Source organism: Globicephala melas, chromosome 2 (assembly GCF_963455315.2).
Source record: "Globicephala melas chromosome 2, mGloMel1.2, whole genome shotgun sequence".
Lineage (NCBI taxonomy): Eukaryota > Metazoa > Chordata > Mammalia > Artiodactyla > Delphinidae > Globicephala > Globicephala melas.
In genome coordinates, this window is record NC_083315.2 from 31,384,976 (window position 1) to 31,411,232 (window position 26,257).

At 39.8% G+C, this 26,257-nt stretch overlaps 1 protein-coding gene across 1 annotated transcript; it reads right to left on the reverse strand.

Annotated features, from left to right (window-relative positions):
* Nucleotides 1-315: 315 nt before the first annotated feature.
* Nucleotides 316-26,166, reverse strand: MCEE (methylmalonyl-CoA epimerase). The gene is made up of 3 exons (XM_030878409.3): nucleotides 26,075-26,166; nucleotides 17,368-17,705; nucleotides 316-756 (listed from the first exon to the last, which is right to left on the reverse strand). The coding sequence occupies exons 1-3, from the start codon at nucleotides 26,112-26,114 to the stop codon at nucleotides 604-606; spliced, it is 531 nt and encodes a 176-aa protein (XP_030734269.1). The 5' UTR covers nucleotides 26,115-26,166; the 3' UTR covers nucleotides 316-603.
* Between the last annotated feature and the right edge of the window lie 91 nt (nucleotides 26,167-26,257).

Sequence of the window (26,257 nt, forward strand, 5' to 3'; positions counted from 1 at the left end):
TTAAAAAAAATTCATCTATCTATTGCATCCACTAGATCAGGCACCAAATCTTCCACAGAACTTCTTGTTCATACATCTAGCACTAGCACCCAAAATACTGGCCCATAAGGAACTTGAGCTGCTCCAGAAGAGCAAAAATTCTGAGGTAAAAACTCCTTAACCTTAAACAGTTTGCTCTAAAAAACTCTCTGTAACATCCTTAGAAATCACTTTGTCTCAGATATGTAGCCATGCACAGCTGTCAGGTGTCCTCTGTGCATCCATTCTTACACACACACACACACACACACACACACACACACACAGTACTCAATTACCCCGTTTTAGAACAGGAATAATTTATTTCTATGAATATGATTTTAATAATATTCCATAAGTACTTAGTAATCAAAGTTTTCTCCAAATCAGGAAAAAAACCAAAGTAATTAGCAAATATTTTATGTGTGTGTATATATATATATACACACACATATAATTTTTAAAAATCTCTTTCTGTGATTAGATTTAACTTTTAAGTGATGGAAGCAGTGAAGAACTCAATGCCAAAGCACATTTTGATAAGGCTTTTTCAGGGCAATTAATTTAATTTCTTGAGAATAGAAGTCACACTTGCTCCAGTTCCACAAGGACTCCACCACAGTCTTTAGGATGGAGAAAAATCACTGGTTTTCCGTGTGCTCCTATTTTGGCCTCTTCACTTAGAATACGAATCTTCTTGTCTTTCAAATCCATCACAGCTGCATTTATATTATCCACCTTGAGAAAAGGAAATAAATAAGAACAATTTGAGATCATAAAAATACCAAATTATAATACCGTAAGGCTTAGAAGAAACTGCGAGCTCTCTGCCTTTGGGCAGAACCATTCTTAAACCAGCACAGAAATAAGCTTAATACTTCTAGAGAAGGAGAAGTTGCTAAATTTTCCTAGGTAAGCAAGCACAATGCTTAAGAACTTTCACCATTAGTAAACATTTCTTACAACCTAAATAATGTATGCTACACTTCATAGCATGTTCGTCTAGCAGTATTGTTGACGATACTGCATAAATTGTTTTTCCTAAGAGCCTTGGGTTCTTCATTTATAAGAGGGACATGAGGCCTGCCATATAAATGGCCAAGAGATTAAAATAACAGATAAGAAGCTTCGAGCACAGTTTATAGAAGGTACTCAGCAAATATGAGTGCTTCCCTGATCTCCAAACCTCTCACCTGACAAACTGTCTGGTTATTACTTTTGAGATTAGAACTTCATATACATGAAAATCACTATTAAACTGTCACCAAAATGTTTTTCTCCATTCTAAAAAAATGCAAACATTTATAATTTTGCAAGTCTTTTCTAAAACATTTCTATTTTCTTCATCCTTATTAGCAGTCTAGGAAAGGAGCAAATCTGTTTCTAAATACCTGATGGAAGAGTAATTCTCCTCTGTCTTGGAAAATCATCCTCCTAGACTTGGAGCCCAGTAAGTGGATAGAAAGGGATAGTAAGAATCCCTGTATTCCTAGCCAGTCATACATCACCCTGGAGTTTAATGATCTAATAGCATTACAAACAATAATAAAAAAAAAATCCAGAGAGAATAACACCCATGTACCCAAATATAGATTTAACAAATGTTCATATTTATACAATCTTACTTTCAAAGAGCCCAGGATTACATACTGGATTCTAAAACTGGTCAAACCACTGATAAGGATACTAAATGTTACTATAAATAAACTATAATTTCTTCAGAGTACATTCTACTTGTACATTCCTGACAATGTTTCTTTTTAAACCTGACAGCTATTTCAAAGTCATGCCCAGACTATGATGGTCATTTCATGCTATTTTGAAATAGCTGGTCTAGTCTCATCTTTCTCAGAACAGTAGGATTCCTGATAGCTTCCCTTTTTGTATCTGCATATAATGAATTTCATTCTACTGAATTTGACTTCTTTTTCCATTTTCCCAAAGTTAGTCTAAATTCAGTCTTTCCATTTAAAGATAATTTAAAAATTATACAGTACATGAAAATTTAAACATACAGGTAGAGCTAAGAACCCCTTGACTACCACTAATAATACTTCCTGCTCCAGAGGTAACTACTGCCCTCAGTTTGATGTATGCTCTTCCAAATCTTAAAATATATTTATAATCCTTACATATGTATGAAGTAGTAAAGAATCTGGTTTTGTCTACGAGGGCTCTGGCCTTGACTTCTGGGAGATAATTTTTGTAACCTTGATAGGAGTGTCTTTGCCCTTGACTTGTGGGAGATAACCTATATAACCTGATAGGAGAGTCTCTGTTTAGGGTAGAAGCTGACCAATCTGGATCTTAAAGTAGAGCTGGCCATCATAGTCTTAGGGTAGGGGCTGGCCATGCCAGAAACCATGTGATTTAAGGTAGGAGCTATGGGTCACACGGTATCAGCTGATCTGAAGACTGAGTTGAACCATGTGGGCAATCAATCTATCGACCATACCTAAGTAGTAAAGCCCCAAGAAAAATTCAACATTTCAGTTTGTGTGAGCTTCCCTGGTTGGCAATAGTCAAGGCATACTGTCACACATCAATGCCAGAACGGTCACGTGTCCTGAGGAGAATGGGAGCTTTGCACTTAGAGCCCTCCCAGACGCTGCCCTCTGTGTTTCTTCCTTTGGCTGTTTTGGTCTGTATCATTTCTCTGTAATCAACCATAAGAATGAGCGTAATAGCTTTTGGGGAGCTCTGTGAGCATTTCTAGGGCGTTATTGAGCATGAGGGTGGTTTTGGAAAACCCTCAATTTGCAGATGATACCGAGTAAGGGTGGTCTTCTGGAGGACCATGTGTCCTCTAAACTTCATAGCTGGCTCTGAACTTTGCAGTCTGGCTAACTAATATGTATATCAATTAAAGTTTATATATATACACACACACACATACACACATACATTGTGTGTGTGTGCATGTGTGTACAGGGGTACATGATGCTTTCTGTATGCATTATTTGTATTTGCTTTTTTATGTAATATATCTTAGCAATTTTTTCATGGTAGTACATATAGGTCAACAACTTTTAACCTACTACATAGTGTCCTAACTAATTACTTTATAGAAATACGAAAGGTGACCTAATCATTCCCCTACTAATAAACATTTAGGTTATAAGAAGGGAAATCTGGACTCTTCTTAATGGTTAGACGATAACTTGTCCTTCTCTAGTGTTGCCTATTGAACAAAAGAGTTTGGTGACAGTTCATGGACAAGATTCCACTGGCATTTGAAGGCATATGCACATAGCAGGGACTGGTGAAGATAGATAAAAATATGTTAAAGCAATATTAAAAGATATGGAAGACAGATTCAGATATTCTAGCAAAACTGAGCTAAAGAAAGAGAGACCAGATGGAGTGACAACAGCAATATTTGAATAGATAACTGATAATTTTCCATAACTGAAGAAAGACTTGAGTCCTCAAATTAAAAGTGCACCTGAGAATAAAGCAGGATAAATAAAGACAAACCAATACCTATACATATAATAGAGAAACTGAATAACATCAGTGATACAGAGAATATCTGAAGAGCTCTCAGGGAAAAACAACAACTCCCTACAATTGAACTGAACAAATTCTTACTAGTAGGAACAGAGACCAGAAGATACGGGAGTGATGTCAAAGTACTGAGGTAAAATTATGTCAGTCTAGAATTTTAAACTAGCTAAGTTATCATTCAAGACCCCTGCTTACACACACACGCGCACACACACACACACACACACACAACTAAATGACAACAAAAAGGCTCAAAGGAGATATACCAACCAGCAGCAATTGTGTGCCCATTATTGGGATTTTAATTCAAACACACTATAAAAAGTTATAGAAGAACAAATTTGAATACCTACTAGGTATTTCATGATATTAGACGATTACCATTAATTTTGTTTTAGGTGCCATTATGGATTTGTATAAATACATAAAAAATGCAATAAACACATACACACAACTAAAATATTTATGGATGAAATTACATAACGTCTAGAAATGTCTTCACATTACCATAAGAAAAGGGAAGTGTGATAATGTGATGGAGGGAGTATATATGGAATAAGATTATCCATGAATTGATAACTGTTGAAATTGGGTTTTGGTACATAAGAGTTCATTATATGACTGTCATTTTTTGTGTTTGAAGTTTTCTGTAAGTTAAAAGAATTAAGGCTAACTACTAAACAAATCGAACTAGAATTTGTAATCTCTAAAATAGCAGAGGAAGAAAGAATTAAAAAAAAAAAGTTTCTCAATTCAATAGAAGGCAAAAAGGAAAAAAGAAATAAAAACCAAAAAAAGTTAAAAAGTTCAAGTACATTAGTAGTTATTATAAATGGAGACAGGTTAAATTTATGAATTATAAAATGAGATTATACGAATATAAAAATTTTTAAATATATTTGTTGATTGAGAGAGATATACTTAAACAACAAAAAAAATTTAGCTATATGCTCCTTTTTAGAATATAAATGTCTTCTAGGAATAGACCTAAAGAAAACCACACACACAAGAAAAGAGTAAAGGGATGGATAAAAGATATACCAGGTAAATATTAACCACAAGAAAGTGATATAGCAACACTAATATCAGATAAAACAGAACTTAAAAGGAAACATACTAACAGAAGTAAAAACATATACAACCTAAAAACAATCGACCAACATGATAAAACAATCTTGAATCTTCATGTACCTAACAGTATTGCCTTGAAAAATAAAAAACAAACTAAACATGCATACCTCTCAGTAGCTGACACATCAAGCAGATAAAAGGTTATTAAGGATAAAGACAAGTTGTAATAGTTCTTTGAATATTCTGGATATGTCCTTTATCAGATATATGATTTGCAAATATTCTCCCCCATTCTACGAGTTGTCGTTACACAAAGGTTTTTAATTTTGATGAAGCTGAACTTATCAACCTTCTTGTTTATCACGAGCTTTTGGTGTCATATCTAAGAAACCATTGCCTAATCCAAGGTCATGAAAATGTACACCTATGGTTTTTTCTGAGTTTTATAGTTTTAGCTCTTACGTTTAGGTCTTTGATCCATTTTTGGTTAATTTTTATATGGTATTATATAACTTTGGGGGATTTTTTTTGAAATGCTGTCTTAACCCAGTTTTGAGGCCCTGGTAGAGGCTGGTCAGTTCTCATTCTGGAGCAACTGATTAAGCCCGCATGCCAATCACCTCCGTTATCAGGCTCTCATATCCTGGGGCCAGTATGTGCCCACCTTAGTTGCTGCAGAGACAGGTACCAGACAACTGGGTACAGTCCCTATGCCCCAGAGCCCACAGAATTACTCATATTAGCTAATCTACAGGGAACCCATGAAACCTAGCTAACCCCCCTCCACTTGTCCCACTCAGCTACCTTCTACAGCTCCAGTTGCTGTTACCCTGTCCCCAGTACAACCCCACATGCCCTACCTGGCAGCCTTCTCTCTTTTGGAGCTGTAACAAAGAGTTCTGCCTTTCACCTATCCAAGTGTCACTGTGTTGTGTCCAGCTATAAAAAGAATCTTCATATTGTGTGAGGTAAGGGTTCCAATACATTCTTTTGCATGTGGATATCCAGTTGTCCCAAAGCCATTTGTTGAAAAACTATTCTTCCCCCACTGGAGGGTGTTGGTACCCTCACTGCAAATCAAGTATGAGGGTTTATGTCTGACTCTTAATTCTAGAGTAATCCGTTGATCTCTGTTTCTATCCTTATGCTGGTACCACACCATTTTGATTACCTTTGATGGTAGTAAGTTTTAAAATCAATAAGTGTGAATCCTCCAACTTTGTTTTTCTCTTTCAAGATTGCTTTGACTATTTGGGATCCCTTGCATTTCCATGTGAATTCTACAAGTAGTTTGTCCGTTTCTGCAAAGATGCCAGCTGAGAATCTGATAGCAACTGCACTGAAACCGTAGATTAATTTAGGGAATACTGACATCTTAACAATGCTCAGTCATCTGATCCACGAACACAGAATATCTTTCCATTTATTCAGGCCTTCTTTAATTTCTTTCAACAACGTTTCATAGTCTTCAGAGTACAATTTTGACAGTTCTCTTGTTAAATTTATTCCTTAGTATTTTGTTCTTTTTTTTTTGTTTGTTCTTTTTGATGCTATTGTAAATGAAATTGCTTTAATTTCATTTTCAGATGTGTCTTGTTTTATTAATCCAGATACATAATATTTGCATTTTAACTACTGTTTAATCCAATGAAACTTAATGTAATACTCATATAGTTAAATTGAAGTCTATCATCTTACTTTTTTTGTCTCATTAATACTTTGTTCCTCCTCTCCTGACCTCTTGTTTAAACATGTATTTTCGTAGTGTTTGATTTTATCTCCTTAATTACATTTTAGTTATCTCTTAATTTTCTTATTGATTGCTCTAGAGTTTACAATGTATATTTTGATCTTATCTGAGTCTACCATTGCATGTATAATATATGAAACTTACAATAGTATACTTCCATTTGCCCAACTCCCATCCTTTATACTACTGTCATAAATTTTACTTCTATGTTATAAACCCTACAATGCATTTAAAAATTTTCAATTGTCAGTTGTCTCATACATAATTTAAGGTATTAAAAAAGTTATTATTTTAACCTACATATTTACCATTTCTGGTGCCCCTCATTTCTTCTAAAGATCTGAGTTTTTACCTAGTATCATTTCCCTTCATCCTGAAGAACTTCTTTGGTATTTCTTGTAGCACAGGTCTGCTGGGCATAATCTTCTCATTTTTGTTTAATTAAAAATGTTTTCAGTTCACTTTCATTTTTAAAGGATATTTTCATCAAGGTTAGAATTCTAGGGTGACAGGGGGTTATGTTATTTTTTAAAAGAGTATTTTTTTTTTTTGGCCATGCCGCGTGGCTTGCAGGATCTTAGTTCCCCGACCAGGGATCGAACCCATGCCCTTGGCAGTGAAAGCACAGAATCCTTACCACTGGACCGCCAGGGAAGTCCCAAAGACTACTTTTTTCGAGCAGTTTTAAGTTCACAGCAGAATTGAGAAGTAGAGAGTTCCCACACAGTCCCTGCCCCAAGAGCATGCACAGCCTCCATCATTATCAGCATCCCCCACCAGATGGTACATTTGCTACAACTGATGAACCTACACTGACACAGCGTTATCACCCAAAGTGCACAGTCTACCTTAGGGATCACTATTGGTGTTGTACATTCTACGGGTTTGGACAAATGTATAATGACATGTATCCATTATTTTGGTATCATACAGAGTACTTTCACGGCCCTAAAAATCCTCTCTGCTCTGCCTAGTCATCATTTCTCCCCACCCTCACAACCCCTGATCTTTTCACTGTCTCCATAGTTTTGCCTTTTCCAGAATGCCATATAGTTGGAATCATACAATATACAGTCTTTACAGATTGGCTTTTTTCACTCAGTAATACATGCATTTAAGATCCCTCCATGTCCTTTCATGGCTTGATAGCTCATTTCTCTTTAATGCTAAAAATATTCCACTGTCTGGATGTACCAGCTTATTTATCCACTCACCTACTGAAGGATCAGAGCAGCCCAAAGTCTAGGACTAATTTTCCTCACAACTAATGCAAAGCTCTTCTGAATACTCTACCCAATGTCTCATGAATTACAAGGTCTCTCCACTATGGTTGGTAAGAACATGGCTTTTTCAACCTCTGTGTAAGGATTGTCCCCTCTAATCCTTTCAAGGAGTGCTATTCCCAGCTTCAGGCAGCATCCTCACATGCATGCACTGTTCACTATTCAGATGAAGAGCTGAGAGGCATTGCTGACCTCTGGAGAATACTCTCCATGCAGCTCTCTCTTTCCAGTCCTTTATACGGCAAACTCAGACCACCACGGCCTCCCCATCCTTTCTGCTCCCACCTCCTCAACGCAGGGAGGCTGCTGAACTTCACTTGGATCCTCCCTTCCTGCACTGCAGCCTGGAAACACTCTCTCCAGCCAGTAAGCTGGGAAATTGTAGGGTTACCTTGGTTGTTTTCTTTCTCTGAGAAATGTGTTGTGCTGCCGGATGTCCAATGCCAAAAATTGTTATTTCATATATTTTGTCTAAATTTTTTTCTTTGAGGCTAAAGGATAAATCTGGTCTCTGTTATACCATCTTGGCTGGATTTATTGACCGAATTCTAAATTGGCAGTTTCTTTTCAGTACCTAAAAAATGTCACTACATATTGTGTCATTTCATAACTTCTGTTGTCTTGTTTTTCTCTGACTGCTTTTAAGATTTTCTTTTTATCCTTGGTTTTCAACATGACTGTGGGGCACTCAGGTGGTGTCATTTGTATTTGCCCTGCTCCGGGTTGTGGAGCTTGAATCTGTGGGTTGATGTCTTACCTCTGATTGGTAATGTCCTTGTCGACTATTCCTTCAATGATTGCTTCTGTTCTATTTTCTCTCCTCTCTCTTTCTGGGACTCCACATATACTCTGCTAAAACTTTTGACCATGTTCTACATCTCTCTTATGCTCTATTCTGTTTTTTTGTTCCTTCTGTATTTTTTCCTCTTGATTTTAGACTCTGGCCTCTGGAACCTGAGGACAAATTCCTATTGTTTTAAGCCACCAAGTTTGTGGTAACTTATTACGGCAGCCCTAGGAAATTAATACAATCACTATATATCCATACGGAAATTGAACAGTTAAGTAAAGGGATGGCACATGGTAGGAGCCAAGTTTCTCCCTATTGGAATGAGGGGTTATAGACAAGCAAGGGAGAAGGCTAGAGTGGTCCATGTGGTAATGGATTAAGGTCAGAGACATCAGTATGAACTCATGAGTTCATGAGCATGTCAAACAGACATCTTATGAGTTATGGATGAATACAGGCATGCTTACAGATATATGTATATATACAGCATACACACACATAGGTCATTGCTCTGTTAGCTGAGAAGGCCTAGAAGCAATGACACCCCAGTAGCAACAAGCACATCTTGAGCCCAGATCTTGGTTTCTAATACCATTCTCTAGTGAAAGAAGCCAGGGCTTCTTGGGGAGATGGCCAGTTCAAGATTAGCAGAGGGAACACAGATGATGTGTCTGGAGCATCTTGCAGTGCCAGAAAATAAGGAAGCATGGGAGGAAAAATAAAAAAGATAGGGTATGTCAAAGGGACACAGGAGTCAACCAAAATGCCCTACTGGCAAAGCTGGAACAATTTGAGCAACAAAATAAAGTAGTATTGGATTATAGTCTAAAGTATAAGATAAATGTGTATAGCTCATTACTAATATAAAATAAATGACTGAATAACTAAGTGATTGAAGAATAAATGACTGAATAAATAAATGGGGGAAAACAGAGAAATCTTCCATACAGAAAAATTCCAAATAATTTACGGAATGATCAAGGAGCATAACTCTCCATTCCTTCAGTGTTGGCTTCACACTGTGACTTCCTCCTAAAGATTATAATACGGAGAAAAAGAAAAAAAAATCGTATCTTTACAGTGGAGAAACATGATGACACTTCTTCAGCCGGGAGCTCGAGGCCGACATCAGCAGTGATAAGTCATGTGGACAGTATGTACCCCTGACATGATGTAATGCGAATGGCGCTTTACCTTTGTGGTCTTCCTCCCCAAAATCAATAACCCTAGTCTAATCATGAGAAAAACATCAGACAAATCTCAACTGAGGGACACTCTATAAAAAAAAACCAACCAGTAATCCTCAAACATACCTAGGCCATCCAGAACAAGTAATGTCTGAGAAAACGTCACAGGCACGAGGAGCCTAAAAAGACATGATAACTAAACGTAATGTGGTACTTGGATGGGATCCTGGAACAGAAAAAGGACACTGGAGGACACTGGGTAAAAACTAAGAAAATCTGAATGAAGTATACATTTTAGTTACTAATAATGTATCGATTTGACTCATTAATTGTGACAAATGTACTGCACTAGTAAGATGTTAATAATATATTTTTAAAAAAGAACCTAAAGAGATTAACAACATTTGTAATAAGTGGACCTTGTTTGGGTCCTGATTAGAACACATCAACTATAAGGACATTCGTGAATCAATCTAGTAAATGTGATTTATAACTGTGTATATGATGGTGACAAAAGATATATTTTTGTCAATTTTGATCAATATGATAACGTCATTGTGGTTATTTATTTTTTAGAGACACAAACTACATAAAGGTAAAATGACCTGTGAATTACTTTTAAACAGTTTGACAAAGGAAGAAACAAAGTGTGACAAGATCTTGAAAACTGTTGAATCTGGGTGATGGGAATATGGGAGTTCACTACATTTTTTTCTACTTCTTGTATGTTTGAAATTTTTCATAATAGAATCATGACTGTTTTCACAGTGCCCTTTTGATAACTTCTACTCTACATATGATCATGGATATTTTCATTATAGAACATTCTACTCAATTATAAATATCCACATTTCTGATATTGCATCTTATATACATATATTTTTTTGGCTGCATTGGGTCTTCATTGCTGCGCGTGGGCTTTCTCTGGTTATGGCGAACGGGGGCTACCCTTCGTTGCAGTGCACGGGCTTCTCATTGTGGTGGCTTCTTTTGTTGTGGAGCATGAGCTCGAGGCACGCACGGGCTTCAGTAGTTGCAGCACACGGGCTCAGTAGTCGTGGCTCGTGGGCTCTAGAGAGCAGGCTCAGTAGTTGTGGTGCATGGGCTTAATTGCTCTGTGGCATGTGGGATCTTCCCGGACCAGGGATCGAACCCGTGTCCCCTGCATTGTCAGGCAATTCTTAACCACTGCGCCACCAGGGAAGTCCCCTGATATTGCATCTTAATTTTTAGTATACTGCTTCTTCAGTATCCCTTAGTCCAAGAAATACTTCTAAGATTTAATAACTTAGATTTTGGGGGAAAATGCCTAATTGACATTGTACTAGCATTTATTTCTACTTCTGTTACTATTTCTATCATTGACTTTGATTTTAAAGATCTTGTATCATGTCCATCCTTCTGTTTAGAGTACTGCCATAAAATTAACAATTTTCTAAGAGTGCTCCTAATGTGCTGTTTGGCAATAATAAAAAGAATGAAATAAAAATGTTTTAATTTTTCTGAATTGAAAGTAGATGCATTATCTACTCTAAGGGTATAAAGAATGCTTAGAAAAAATGCGAAGTAATTTGATTTGGGAAATTAAGTCTGTCCCCCTAAGTAATAAAAATAACATAGTCAATAATAACGCATCTAAAAAAATCTGCTTTTATAGTCCTTTGTACAATTACAATTGTGTATCATATAGCTCTGTAAGACCTTAAATGTCATTGGTGAATATCCGGGCTATTCATTTCAACTTCTTATCAGTTTGGGGGGGTATGGTAGGGTGGGGACAGGCAGCAGGGGGTATTGTATCTGTGTCTGGGGGTATTGTATCTGTGTCTGTGTCTGGGAATTCCCCTGTAATTTGGAAATTAAGAGTGACAGTACTCCACATAAAAAAATGTTTGGATTGTCACAATCAGAATTCAGAACCTTCAGGTAAATCTTATACTCTCTTTGGTCCTCAGCTGCCTCATCTGAAACTGGCAATGCAATCTTGTTTGTTGAAAGACAAGAAGTTGGACTAAATAACATCTTTTTAAAAACCTTAAGGTATGTAATTCACAGTGACCAAAATTTATGAATAAGTAATAATGTGCTACTTTTAATGGTGCATATTTTGATTAATCTTAAAAATATAGGCTTTTTATTTTATATAAAATTATAATAGTGCTTATTGATACCAATAATGAATGAATTTAATCTTCAAATTGATATAAATCCATGGAAGTTAAAATTAAAAGTCTGAATAAAACATTTCTGTTTCAACTGTCTTTTCCCAAAAAACAAAAAACTAAGTGAATTATGCAAACCTAACACTGTTCTCACTTTGTATCGTGTTCAGAAGGTTCCTGTGTAGTCCTGGGGATTATTGCAGAAGGGCACACATTAGCTTCCATACTTGCTATGTGGTCTGGTGGTGGCTATATAGAAAGTTTCCCAAATGCTGCTCTGAAATTTTCACCAGTTGATAATAAAACATTAAAAAAAGTAAATATCTTAATTGACAGAACTCTTTTATTCCAAGAGGATTTCTCCTTTTTCTTCTCCTCTGTTTTTTCTTGGTAATAAAATGCCCTTTCTTTTCCAAAATGATGTTAGCAAGAGACAGAATTTTTAAAATTTTTCCTTATTAAATAACAGAGAAAGTTAAAAAACCTGATCAAACTGCCCACTTCTTTTGTTCTCTGGAAATGTTATCATTCTACAAAAGCCCCACGTCTGGGAACCCGTGATACACAGATCACTTGTAGAGCTTAGCAATTCCCTAGGGTTTACTGTAAAGCCGAAATGAGAATGGAGTTTTTCAAAAAGTAGAATTTTCTCTTCTTCATTGGAGAACAGACATTTCCCAGCATGCAGGAAATAAGCTACCTGGCTAGTCTCTCACCTTAAAGTTTTTTTCTTTCATAATCTAACATCCTTTGTGTATTTGTACCACCATCGCCGACACTGGGGAGCTATACCCGCTCACCTGATACACCTCCCCCCTAACCAGTCCTTACCCTGTTGCTGCCCCTCCCGCAGCAACGCTCGCTTCACCCCACATGTCCTCCCCCTACCCCATCTGGTTGCTTCCTCACCCCACCTAAGCTCCCATTCGCTGGGCCTGGCCCCCTGCATCAGGGCCTCCCACCCCACTCCCCGTACTCAAGTCCTCGCCACCTTGCTTGGGTCCCCCCCTCCTGCACAGAGTGGCCCCAACGTGTGTACACCTTCCTCACCCTGCTCAGGCCCTGACTGCCCATAGCGGCCACCCCATCCGCAAGCCCGCTTGGCTTCACCTCCCCATGAGTCATCGTCTCCCCTGGCATTGACACACTCCACACACAGCTCAGGCCCCGCCTCCCCACGCCAGGTGCCCCCTGCACGTGCATGCACACGCGCACACGTTCTGCTCAGGCTCTCACACTCTATGCTCCCAACATGCTTGGGACCCCACTCCCTGCATCGGGCTGGCCCCCAGCACTGCTGCCCTTCTCACTCTGACGCCCCAAACCTGGCAGCATCCTCTGCTCAGACTCGGACACCCTGAGCTGGAAGCTCCCTACACGTGGGTACCCTACTCGGCCTCCAGCTTTCCCACAGCAGGCAGCTCTGCTCGCGGGGGCCCCTCAACTCACGTGGCCCCGCACCCCGCTCTGGGCTCCCCCGCTCTCCCCAGCAGCGTGCACTAGTGTTTGGCTCTGCTCTACCTAAAGTCTCCAGGATGGCACGAAGGGAGGGGAAGAAGGGGAAGGGGCCACGACTGTTTGTAATAGTATTTATTTTCCCTTTTGTTTTGGCAACTAGAAGGAAATATTTGACAGAACGAGTGGGTACACTAATCTTACCTTGAGTTTTCTCTTGATTCATTTTCCTCTTTGTTCTAACTCGCACTGTTACTTAGGTTTATCCTTTGGTATCTCATAGGCTGTGTTTTGGCCAGTCACCTCTAATCCTCTGTGGGAAGTGCAGGGCACACATAAAAACGTGAAGCAGCGGGCAATCCTGAGAGGACCGGGACTTTTTTGGGTAGCTACACATCCCGGCACCTAATGCAGTGAAAGTCACGGTGACTCTGAAAATGCTTAACGACCAGGAACATAACAAAGGCAGCAACCAAACAGAACAGAAGGCACCTTATCCAGGGTCCTGGAGGACCCCCGCTGTGCTGAGTAGTAAGCCTTCAGTTGCTGAATTGTGTGTGTGTGGCGGGGGGAGATGTCTGAGGGGTCTCAGAGAAGGGTCCTTCTGGAAGGAGGATGTTACTCAGAAGGTTTAGAGCAGCAGCTATTTACCGACCAGCATGGAAGCACTTAAATATTTTTACAACAGTACTAATTTGTTGAATAAGTAAATATTTTCAGTGGCCTTTAAGGTTTTCACTGAGACATACCTTGCTGTCTAAGTTATTTAGCGAAAGCAGGGGTAGTTCTATTCGATACCAGAAACTTCTCCTCAGGGAGAGGCCTGCGAAAGGTCAGAAGCACACATGCACGTCAGCACAGCTGTGCCAGACAACTGAGGCTGCTCGGTGCGCACGTCAGCAAGAAAAAGACGGAACAAGATGACCTCCAAACTTCCTCTAGGGAAAGCCAAACACACGTGTATTTATCACCTTCCACCTTTCAAGTACCCCTCTCTTGAGTCTCCTTCTATTCACAAAGGGTAGACAGGTTGCCTCCTCTTGCAGAGGGAATGGTCCTGGTTCCCACTTCTGGCTATTTGAAAATAAAATCGTTCTAGACCTTCTAGAAGTTTCACACACATTCCTTCTGTTTAGAACACATCACTACATGGATGGCTGTAGCACTTGTAAGACGCGGCCAGAGCCTCTCAGCTTCTCCTCTCCCCCTGCATCTGGTCAGCCTCGAGGACTTGTTTATGACCAACAGACAGCAGAAGTGCTGCTGTGGGACTTCCGAGGCCAGGACGGAAATGCCACACAGTCCCATCCGGCCTTCTTGGACATTCACTCTGGCCGGTAAGGAGTCAGCAAGTCCACTGCCTGGTAAGAAGTCCGACTGTCCTGAGAAGCGCCCTCAGCTTGTGGAGCTGCAGGGATCACACACATGTGCTCTGCTGGGAGGTCCAGCTGCACACCCGGCGCCCAGCCAGCAGCAGCCACCAGCACGTGAGTGGGACACCCGGCCCGGCGGAGCCTCACTTCCATGTTTGACCGCAGCCGCAGGACAGACCCCAAGCAAGAACTGCCCAGCAGAACCCTCCCCCAAACTCCCAACCCACAAAATCCCCAGCAAGATACAATAGTTGTCATCACACCCTGAAGTGTAGGGATAATGTATTATGTGGCCACAGAACCTGGAATGACCAAAGAAATATTTTCTGACGAGTTCTATCACCTTTGTACTGCCAGTGGAAGACAATTTCAGACCTCAGTTGTATCAGCAGGAGAGACTAGGTTACACTATGGTAAAATAATTAACTCTGAAATCTCTGCAGGTTCATTCAACAAAAATGTTTTTCCTGTTCAAGGATCGGTGAGGAATTCTGCTCTCTCTGGTGAGTTAGGGAACCAAGCCCCTGCGTGCGGTAACAACTTCATTTCACAGGTTTCCACAGCAGGTGACAATGATTCTCAAATGACTCCACCTTAAAGCATATCTTCATTCAGAAAAAAGTGTCATGCTATCCCTGCAATACCACTTTTAAAAATTACCAACTAGCATAAACTGGTGGCCTCCAGTACCCACTTTCCATTTCCTCCTTTTAATTATACCAGGCCCCAGGTTTTAGCAAGGCATGTAAGTGCCTGAATACAGACGACACTTGAGGTCGAGTGTGCCATGTGACCAAACCAACGACAGGAACAGGAGTGATATGTTTGGTTTCGAGATCACCCCCTGAAGATACCTGCCCTGTATTCTCTCTCTGCCTTTGGTGAGGCCTGGAGCTACCCTGTAAGTCGTATGTTACTGACAGCAGCCATCAGCCTGGGACAGCTCATCTTAGACTGAGAATAGAAAAATAAAATCTACCCAGTCAAGACATGTTATTTTTTACAGAGAGCAGAGACTAATGATGGGGTGTGTGACACACTAATGCAGCAGCTAACTAACCACTCTTCACAACTCCTCCTATCACCTACCTTCATTTTATACTGACAAACATTTTCATTTCCCCCCTTTAATCGGGACTTTTGAATTCACTTTTACATTACTCAACTTCCACTATTTTTTACTTAACTGAACTTCTAACTCACAGTGGCTTCCTTTGAAGGCCTGGGTTCTCTGATGTAGAACACAGACAGTACAGTGTGGGAGAGAGATGAGTGCATGCAAGGGCTGAGGATCCTGCTTCTCATCCTGGGGAGACTTAGACAAGCCCTCAAGTCCACTGAAACAAAGACTTGCAGCCAAAATTAACCTCCTAAAAAAGGGATAAAGGTTAAATATTAGGCCTTGTTTAGCTCCTTTGTCTACTACCTTATGGCTTCCCCACCTGAAATTTTAATCTCAGCTAATCCAATGAAGGCAATCTGGCGCCATGGCTAACAGTGCAGATCCTGGAATCAGAACAAACCTGGGTTTGAACCCCACCTTTGCCATGTCCTACATATGTGACTGCAGGCAAGTTAACTATTCTAACTACTCACCTGTCAAATGGGGTTAATATAGCCCTCAAGGGTAGCTACGAGGATTAAATAAGGCACGTCTAGTATTTCGTATCCTGCCAGAGGACACAATGCTGGTAGTTATGATAACGCGATGCCTTTCTATGTGCTTTCCTTCTGCCTAGAATACCTTCCTCCCCTTGTCCACCTGGGGATTCCTTCACATTCATTGTAACTCATGCCCTGCGATACCTTACCACCTCCTTGGCCTGCCAGGAGCAATCAATCTTTCCTTCATTGCACAACTAAGAAGACACGTTAATTCTGCTTATCCCAGTGCACTGTAAGCAGCTGCCCCTCCTGACCGTGGGCACGGCCATGCCTTTCTTACTCACTGCTGAATCCAAGCCCTCAGTGGAGTACACGCGGTAGGCTCTCAAATATATTTGCAATGTAAACTGAATAAATCCTTGGGTTCATGCTGGAACCAAACCCCCCCCCTCTCCTGGATTGGGAATGAGGCCTAACTATGAATTATGTCATTCCTTCTATCAAGAGACTTGTCCTACCAAAATAATTTAAATTGAAGCATAATTGGTAATGCTGATATTCCAAAGGCAGTTATCTGAACATGAACATCTACAGATAAAGTCTCTCTAATGAGAATGTTCTTGTCTAACACTTCATGGTTTTTTTCAGGAATTGTTAGCAGATGCAACTGAAAAGATCTGAGAAATCACAGTCAGTAATTGAAAATGTATTGCCTTTGTAATAAGGAACAAGTTATTAGAATTTTAAAGATAGAAAATAATTATAATAATAGGCATGTATACGGAAATTCTTACTTTATAAAGTCTTGTCGCTTGTTTCTTCTAATTGCCTTGTGACAGCGAAAGCAGTGTGTTCCTATTGCATGGAAGGTCGTATGTGGTCAATAAATACTACAGCAAAGACGCAAATCTGTTTTGGCCAACTTCAGTGGCCTTTGTATAGTTGAACCCAGACTTCAATAAAACATACTTTCATTATTATTTGTAGTTTTCTAGAGGGAAAGAGAATATATCTATAGATCCATCCTTGAAGAGAACCAATTTTACCATTTCCCTGAAAGAACTTCATGGAAGTTTCTGATGACAGCGGCAATATGTAGCCTTCAAAAGTAAAAGACATTTTAAAAGAGATATTTACAATGCCAAGGATTAAACTAATTAAAATACCTCAATGCAGATGTGATGCATTCCTCCAGCCTTGTTTTTCTGCAGAAAACCTGCAATTGGACTGTCATTTCCCAGCGGATGAAGCAGCTCCATCTTGGTATTTCCCAGGTTGACAAAAACAACGGATACTCCATGCTCAGGAAGAGGGACCGTCTCACCCACCTGGGCCCCGAGAACATTCTTATAAAATGCCTTGGCCTTTTCCAAGTCTGGCACTGCTACTGCGACATGATTGAGTCGACCGAGGTTCCATACAGGACCAGCCGCTTGATGTGACGACAGGGACATGGAAAAAGTTCTTACTGTTGGAACTGGAGTTTGAAGTCTGGGAAAAAGCCCTGAAAAATGGAGCAGGCATTGAGATCCTTCTTCTGAGAATTGATGCCCTTCTAAAATTAATTTTTGAAAAAACAAAATATAATCATATATGTAAAAATTATTTACAAACCTTTTCTTTTTAATTAGTGAAATTAAATCAGAGTACAAAAATGAAAAAACTTATGTCAGAATTACTCACTCTGCTCTGAAATAACTGTCTGGAATTAAAAAGCTAATTCTGAGCTTTCTAAATTCAGGACAAAGGATGACATTTTTCATAATAACTTATATTTACCAATAACACTTAAAGGATAGCTGCATATCATTAAGGATTATTTGCTATTCTCTGCATTTTATAAAGGGTAAGTTTGAATGTGATAGTGAAACGACATACATTTAATGATGATAGCAAGCAATTTTCTTCTCTACCTACAACCAATTTTTTGTCTTACGTTCTGCAGTAAGTTCATTGAAGTTAGAACCATAAATACCTTTTTTTTGTTTTTATTTTTTTTTTTGCGGTACGCGGGCCCTCTCACTGTTGTGGCCCCTCCCGTTGGGGAGCACAGGCTCCGGACGCGCAGGCTCAGCGGCCATGGCTTACGGGCCCAGCCGCTCCGCGGCATGTGGGATCTTCCTGGACCAGGGCACGAACCCGTGTCCCCTGCATCAGCAGGCGGACTCTCAACCACTGTGCCACCAGGGAAGCCCTATAAATACCTTTTAATGTGTACTTTATTTGGATGATTACCAACTAAGGAAAATATCTCATTATTGGGGGAAAAACAAGCAAAGATCAAGAGGGTACTTAAACTTATGAGAGTTTCCTCTGAGCGATTTTTTTAAATTGTTCTTATAATTTTGAAGGATTAGAAGCAGAACTGCTTCTAATGTGAAGAAACCTTTCATTTGGAAACTGAAGCAGCCTGCAATGTGTTCTCCCCATGTACTACTATTTCTTCAGTCCCCAAAATACTGGACTTTAAGAGCCAGGTTCTCCCCAGAATGAAAACTATATACGTGTACGAGGTCTAAATATAATCCTGCAAAACTACATCACTTAATAAAAAAGTATGAAACAGCAAATTGAAGAATACATATTTTAAACAAAGGGTTATTAGCTCTTAATGAAATAACACTTTAAATAGTACCTAGTATTACAGAGCTTCAGCTAACATAAAATTAATTCCCCTTTACTAAAATTTTTGATAACAGGGAAATTAAAGTGGCACTATTTGATCTGATTTAAGACCATATACCTTGTCAGGAAGGCAGTCTCCTCAGCCGCAGGAGGATGGGCCTCGGGCCTGGAATGCTTCCTCACCAAGAGATAAAGAGCCCACAGCCTGAGTGGCTCTAATCACCTTGTGGGGACTCTCCCTCTTTCAGAATCAATAAATGCTCCTTTGTCTCTGCTTAGAGCATGACTGTCACAAGGCCAACTCCATTGTCACACCTGTCCTCCACAGGGAGGAGACAGGGTTCCTTGGACTGTGGCAAAGGGGAGCGTGTACAGGCAAATTGTCCTGCTCTGGCCACTGGGAGAGGCCCGCTGGCTGGCGGGGGCTGACACCCAACACTAAGGTCATCCAGCTCTGTCTCTTCTCTACGCACTGTCCCACCTGGTCTTGTGTTCTCCTTGGTGACTCCAGTTCTTTGGACTCATTGTGTCATCATGAAATTCAAGTGTACTCCAAACCAGTACACACATACATAAATGTACCACTGAAATCAAATTTTATAAAAAGAATACCTAATCCTTACTAGATGTGATGTGCTCTAATATTTTCTGTTCTATTGTATTTTATTTTAGCTTTTTAAAAAATACTGGTACTACCCACTAAATATCTACCTTGCTGGTTTGTTGTGAAAATTAGATATTTGATGTAAAAAATATACTACAGTGCAAGACATTTGTAACAGGTGTACAGTAAATTCAGCCATTCTTATTGTTAATGACACACAGGGACTGTTTGCTGGTTGAGTGGCATGCAGGGTTCTGTGGAGACCAAGAAACCATTTGAAGGGCATGGTGGCAGTGAATTTTAAAAATGCTAACAACCAACGAAACCATCAGTCAGACTGCTCTTCCCTTCCTTCCTTGCATCTCTGTGTGCAATTTGCAATGAAAGTTCAATACAGAACATATCTGTAGTAAAAAAAAAAACTGGAGATACAGTCAACGAGCTGTAGAGTAATACATACGCTAGTGTTGTTTGCTCTGTGAAACTTTAAGAGTATATCAAACAGTGAGTCTGGGTATTTCTGAATTCTCCTTACCAGTGATAACTTTACAAGAGATGGGGCAGCGGGAGGTTCTCTGGCTGGCATTCTATTGCCAGCAATGGAACATATGGCAATTGTCAAGGAGTAAATTACAATACGTCCAAGTGAAGGTGAAGCTTTATATCCTATGCCAGTTTGCTTTCGGAACATTCCAAAAACTCTGGCACTGAAAAGGAAGCTCAAGCAACTCATGCTATTAGAAGCCTCACTACAGACTTTCTCCATAACTTCCTTATCATTTGGAAATGAGAGGAGGGAACAGTTTACAAGAATGACTGATACTTTTTCCTTTTAACAGAACACAAAATCTTCTTTGTATGTTAGGAAAATAGAAAGATAGTAACATCTTTATATAATGTAAAAATCAAGGTTTTATGGCCATATTTTAGTTGATCTTACTTCTAGAAGTGTAAACTAGTTTGTGAAAGGAAACATCACTTTATTGGTTTTATTTGGCCCCTAAAGCATATATTCTAGGAAAAGGACAAAATAAATATGGTGATACTGGTGAGAATTCAATAATTCCACTTCTTTAAAATGAAGGGTAGGGGACTTCGCTGGTGGCCCAGTGGTTAAGAATCCTCCTGCCAATGCAGGGGACACAGGTTTGAGCCCTGGTCCGGGAAGACCCCACATGCCGTGGAGCAACTAAGCCACAACTACTGAGCCTGTGCTCTAGAGCCCGCGAGCCACAACTGCTAAAGCCCGCAGGCTTAGAGCCCGTGCTCCATAACAAGAGAAGCCACTGCGATGAGAAGCCCGCGCACCGCAACTAGAGAAAGCCCGCACACACCAACGAAGACCCAACACAGCCAAAAATAAATAAATAAAATAAATTATAAAATGAAGGGTAAAGGATATAAAAATGGCCAAAAAGCACATAAGATATTCAACATCATTTGCCATTAGTGAAAAGCAAATCAAAACAACAATTAGATATTATTTTACACCCACAAAAAAAAAGTGTTAGTGAGGAGTCTATGAGTGAAATGTGAAATCCTACAGACCAAGCAAATTGGGGTAAGAAACAGAATAAAGGGGTTACAGTGATATAGATCCTTACAGATACTTTAAAAATTGTGTTGCTGAAGAATTTGTTGTGAACTGAACTTTAAAAATATTAGTTTCTCCTTTGACTTTTGCCAACTTTTAAAAGATATTTTTATTTCAGATTGCACCCCAACTATAGGAATCCACAGCTTTTCAGTTTTAGGTTTCTCTCAGAAAGTACAATAGAACTACATTACTTTGAACTCCATAATGTGCAATTCGTGACTATTCCAAAAAGGATTACTTCCCATGAATAAACTACAATGTATACATAGGTGTGAATAAAGGTATGAGATACTTAAAAATAGGAGTGTTAAAAAAAAACAAACAACAGGATTGTAAAGATGAACAACTGACTTTCACTCACGTCAGGAATCTGATGTACAAGAAATGGATATGTTACCAAATCTGGATGTAGATTAACTCTAATTTCAACTTTCTTTCAATATTGTTTCTTGCTAAATACTTTTAGTGCCTTGACTTAAAAATAACATTGCATTCCTTTCCATTCAGATTGTTTTTATTTCAGACCAGGCTTTCTCGACATCGACTCCAAGTAAGAAAAGGTTTAGCTGCAAGGGTCTATACTCAAACACATTAACGGTACTTACTGTTTAAAGAAATTATATGTTAAATTTGTAAATAAAGTGTCATAGAATGTGAATAATCATTTGTAATGAGGTTTTCTTAACATAAATATTGAGATATTATATTGAGATATAATTTATATACTATAAAGTTTACCCAATTGAAGTGTCCAATTCTGTTTTTTGTATATTTGCAAAGTTGTACAGACTTCACATAATCTAATTTTAGAACATGTAATAAGTGGTTTTTTTTAATGAATTTATTTATTTATTTATCGCTGCATGGGGTCTTCCTTGCTACACGTGGGCTTCTCTAGTTGCAGCGGGTGGGGGGTGCGCGGGCTTCTCATGACGGTGGCTTCTCTTGTCGTGGAGCATGGGCTCTAGGCGCACGGGCTTCAGTAGCTGTGGCTCACGGACTCTAGAGCGCAGGCTCAGTAGTTGTGGCGCACGGGCTTACCTGCTCCGCGGCATGTGGGATCTTCCCGGACCAGGGCTCAAACCCATGTCCCCTACGTCGGCAGGCGGATTCTTAACCACTGCGCCACCAGGGAGGCCCCTGTAATAAGTTTTTAAGTTTGAATTTTTGCACATCTGGTTTGAGGAGACAGACATACTTCGAAAGTCGTTCATCACAAGTGCGTTCAAGTTAGTTTGGTAAGAAACCCATTCATTTTCAGCATTCAACCAGAGGCACCATACACGTATTTTCATCCTGTTTAAAACTATGATTAGGAATAATTTTTTACTCATTGCAGTTACTAAATAGACAACAGTTCTGTTACCCCACTTCCATATGACTCCATCACAGATCTATCCTCACAGTCATGTAACTTGGCCACTCTTGTCTTTAACAGGTTCAGTTTACATTTTCAAAACTAACTTTTTTCACAAAGCCAATCCTTTGCAAGCCAAACTGGAACGAATTGTGTGTGTTTAACCTGATTTCTTTTTCTGAGCTTCTCCTGTTTTTCTGCTAGTTTCATGTTCCTTAAAAGTGGGGTCATAACATAAAATTACCATTTGACCCAGCAACCCACCTCTGGATATATACCCAAAAGAACTGAAAGCAGGAATTTGAAGAGATATTTATATACCCATTTCCTAAGTGCATATTCACAAAAGCCAAAAGGTGAAATAACCCGTATCCATCAACAGATGAAAAGATAACTAAAATATGGTCTACGCATACAATGGAATATTAGTCAACCTTAAAAAGGAATGAAGTTCTGACATATAACGCAACATGGGTGAACCTTGAAAACATTAAGCTAAGGGAAACAAGCCAGTCACAAAAGGATACACATTGTATATAAATTGTATACACATTCCACCTATAACAGGCACCTAGGGTAGTCACACTCTGAGAGAGAAAGTAGAATAGTGGTTACCAGGGGCTAGGGTTTGGGATAATGGGAGAGTTATTGTTGAATGGGTACAGAGAGGTTCAACCTGGAATGATGAAAAAGTTCTGGAGATGATGATGCTTGCACAATATGAAGGTACTTAATGCCACTGACCTGCATACCTAAATATGGTTAAAACTGTAAATTTTAAGTTAGATATATTCAACCACAATGAAATAAAAAGTGGAGTCATCTAAGGTTCAAGCCTCTAAAATAGGATAGATCAAAGCCAGCCTTTGGAATACACTATTTTCATTTTGCTTTTCCTTTATGCAAAGATGTGCATAAAAGTTACAAAAGAAACATGCATCTTTATTAGTATTCAGTTCTTGCAATAAATATATGACTTGGAAGTTATATTCCCTTCCCCTTAATTTCCCCCCAACAACTACTGAATAAAAGTATTTCTAAAAATACACATGTAAAAATGCCTCTTCTCTAATATTCAAATTATTATTTATATGTTCACCTTCAGGTTTTGTGTGTAAGTATAAGAGGTAGCATGCTTTATGGTTAAGAATGTGGGCTCTTGTGCTAGACTGCTGTGGTTCAGATCTTGACGCTACCATTGGTGTGTACCTTGGGCTAGTTACTTACCCTCTCTGTGCCTCTGTTTCTCATATAGGAAGATAATACCTACCTCATAATATTGTCATGAGACTAAAGCGAATATTACATACAAAAGGTTTAGAAAAGTGCCCGGCACAAAGTACATTATAAGTTCCAAGGATTATCATTACTGTCACTTTTAAAAAGGTTACATCAATAACTTGCTTATAAATGTAAGCATCTCTGACTTCTAAGGCATTTTATGTTTTTAAAGGAAAAAGTTGATTGTGCACCTACCCTATACACAGTACTGCTCTTACGTTCAAACTCTTATTTAATAACTAAAGAATTGTTTGTATTTGGAGAATGTTTTGGCACACATAGTGCTCCTGTAGTCACTGTTTCATTTCATCAATCCATAACTTACTACTTTTTATGACAAGGAGATTACTCTTCTTTCACTCTTGAAAATCTACTCTTGTGGGCTCTGATTTTAGAACACTGTTGACAGAATTTCAATATTTAGTGACTACTGACATCCTCATGGAATAATGCTGCTGGAAGCTATTATAAGCATAGTATTCTTTTCACTTTTTGATACAGGAATACTGATTTACAATTTTTCCAAGTTGAAATCAGTTGCTTTAGTAACCCTCTAATTCGCCCACACTGCTCATGACTGCTGTTTCATCTTGGAAACTCTTTTTAATATCTTATAGAACCTATTACCCCCAATGCAGATATGGCCCAGTCTCTAGGCATTCTCCATACTGCTGGGATCTTTCATCGGTGTAGGACAGATCCCATGGCATAACACCTCGCTGATCTGACCTCTCCCAATAAAGACGCACAGGTTAATTTTGTCATTACTTTTACGCAACAATGCTACCACACAATCTTGCCTATACAAACTGTGATCACAAATTCTGAAGCAGGAGTGTATCATGGGGTGACCCAGCTCTGCCTATTAGTCTCAATGGCCATAAATTAGAGAGAATAGTAAAAGTTCAGTGAGTACTTCAGATTTTCCCCACTTAGAGAAAAAAAAATAGACCTGATTAATTTCCTTGCAGGTCACACTGAGTGGCAAAGCTGGGCCTTAAGCCTAGGTCTGTCTGACAACAAAGTTGATGTTGTGCAACCATGATATTTAATTTTCTCATCCCTCTGACATTCTTTACCATTCTTTGGTTCTCAGTTTTTAATATCTTCAGTGTATGTTCTATGGGCAATGTCTATTTTCTAAGAGACAGCTTTCTAAGAGATGAGATGACTGTTTTATGAGTTCTTTTGAAAAGGGCTATTGCAACGGTATGTGAGCTCAGATGCTGCCTTGTATTTTACCAAGGAGAGGAAAGAGGGGCCAGGAGGGCATGTTATTATCAAACCTTGAGTATCACCTATTAATTAGAGATTAATTTTTAATAAGTTGTGCTCAGCCTATTGTTATATTTTTTCCTGTATACATATCACCTCTTTAAACGGATCCACAGCTGAGACAGATACAACTATTACGGCACATTTTGCGTGGTTCTCATCACTTAGCCCTGGTGACTTGCAATGATAGATGCATAAGACATTTTGTGCCTGGTAAGAAAGACTACAGAGATTGATAAAGAACATGTTCAGTTTGAGACGGGACTTCGAAAGACGACTTGAACTGTCAGTTTGAATAGGTGGAACATACAGCACTTTCTAGGAGAGAAACCTAACATTATTGAAAGTTCATCCCCTTAAACACTTTCTTAAGGTGCTCAGCTGAAGGATTTGTCACGGACGTTCAGGAGCAACTCAGAGACGTCACCACTCGGCACTTCTTTCCTAACAGGGAATTTCAGATTAAGGGAAATAGTTGCCCCTCTGATGAAGGATGAAGAAAAGAAAAAGAGAAAGAGGAGAAAGTAGATGGACTGGGGTGACAGAAAACTTGAGGCTACTTTTTTTAATGGTGGTGTAGAAAACTCAAGGAACCTTCCAATCAGTCTACTGCTTTCTTCCCTGATTTTATACAAAATAAGAAATATCTTAGGCCATGTGGGAAAAAACGCTCCTTCCGTATTCTTTACACAACTGACCTTCCAGAGTTCTCAGCAGGATGCTGGCCGAGCCCAGAGTTCAGCCTGCGTTTTCACAAGGCTTGTCCTTCCTCTGGTTTCTCCCCCGTCTCTCACGGGGTGCGGTAAACACAACCTCACTGTCCCTCTGCCATTTACTGCATTTACTTCTGGTCCAGCCTTGCTGCCCCTTAGCCGGGTGCCCTCGCCTCCGCGGCCACTCAGAGAAGTGGTGACTGTGACACGCAAACACACAAGGAAAACCCCACGCTAACCCAGTCGTGCCTGGAAGGCTGGCTCTCTCTGTCTAAAGGTGCTGACAGCGGCCAAGGAACGCATCTCGAGGGCAGAGCGCAGCAGACCCAGGAGCGCTGGCCACGGAGCGGCCTCCTCTGGCCCTGGCGTCCCGTCCCGCACACCCCACCCTCGGACAGCCCCGAGCCCGGAGAGTATTCACCTACGGCGCTCGCAATTACCGCCTTCAGCACACGCGCCATCTTGGAAAGCGTTAGCTAATTCCCGACGTACACATGCGTCGGAAGGGCGAAGGCGCGGTGGGGGGCGGGACAAGAGCCCGAAGGGGCGGGGCAGACAACACTAGGGGGCGGGGCGAGATCCTGGGGGCGGGGCAGACGAGGCT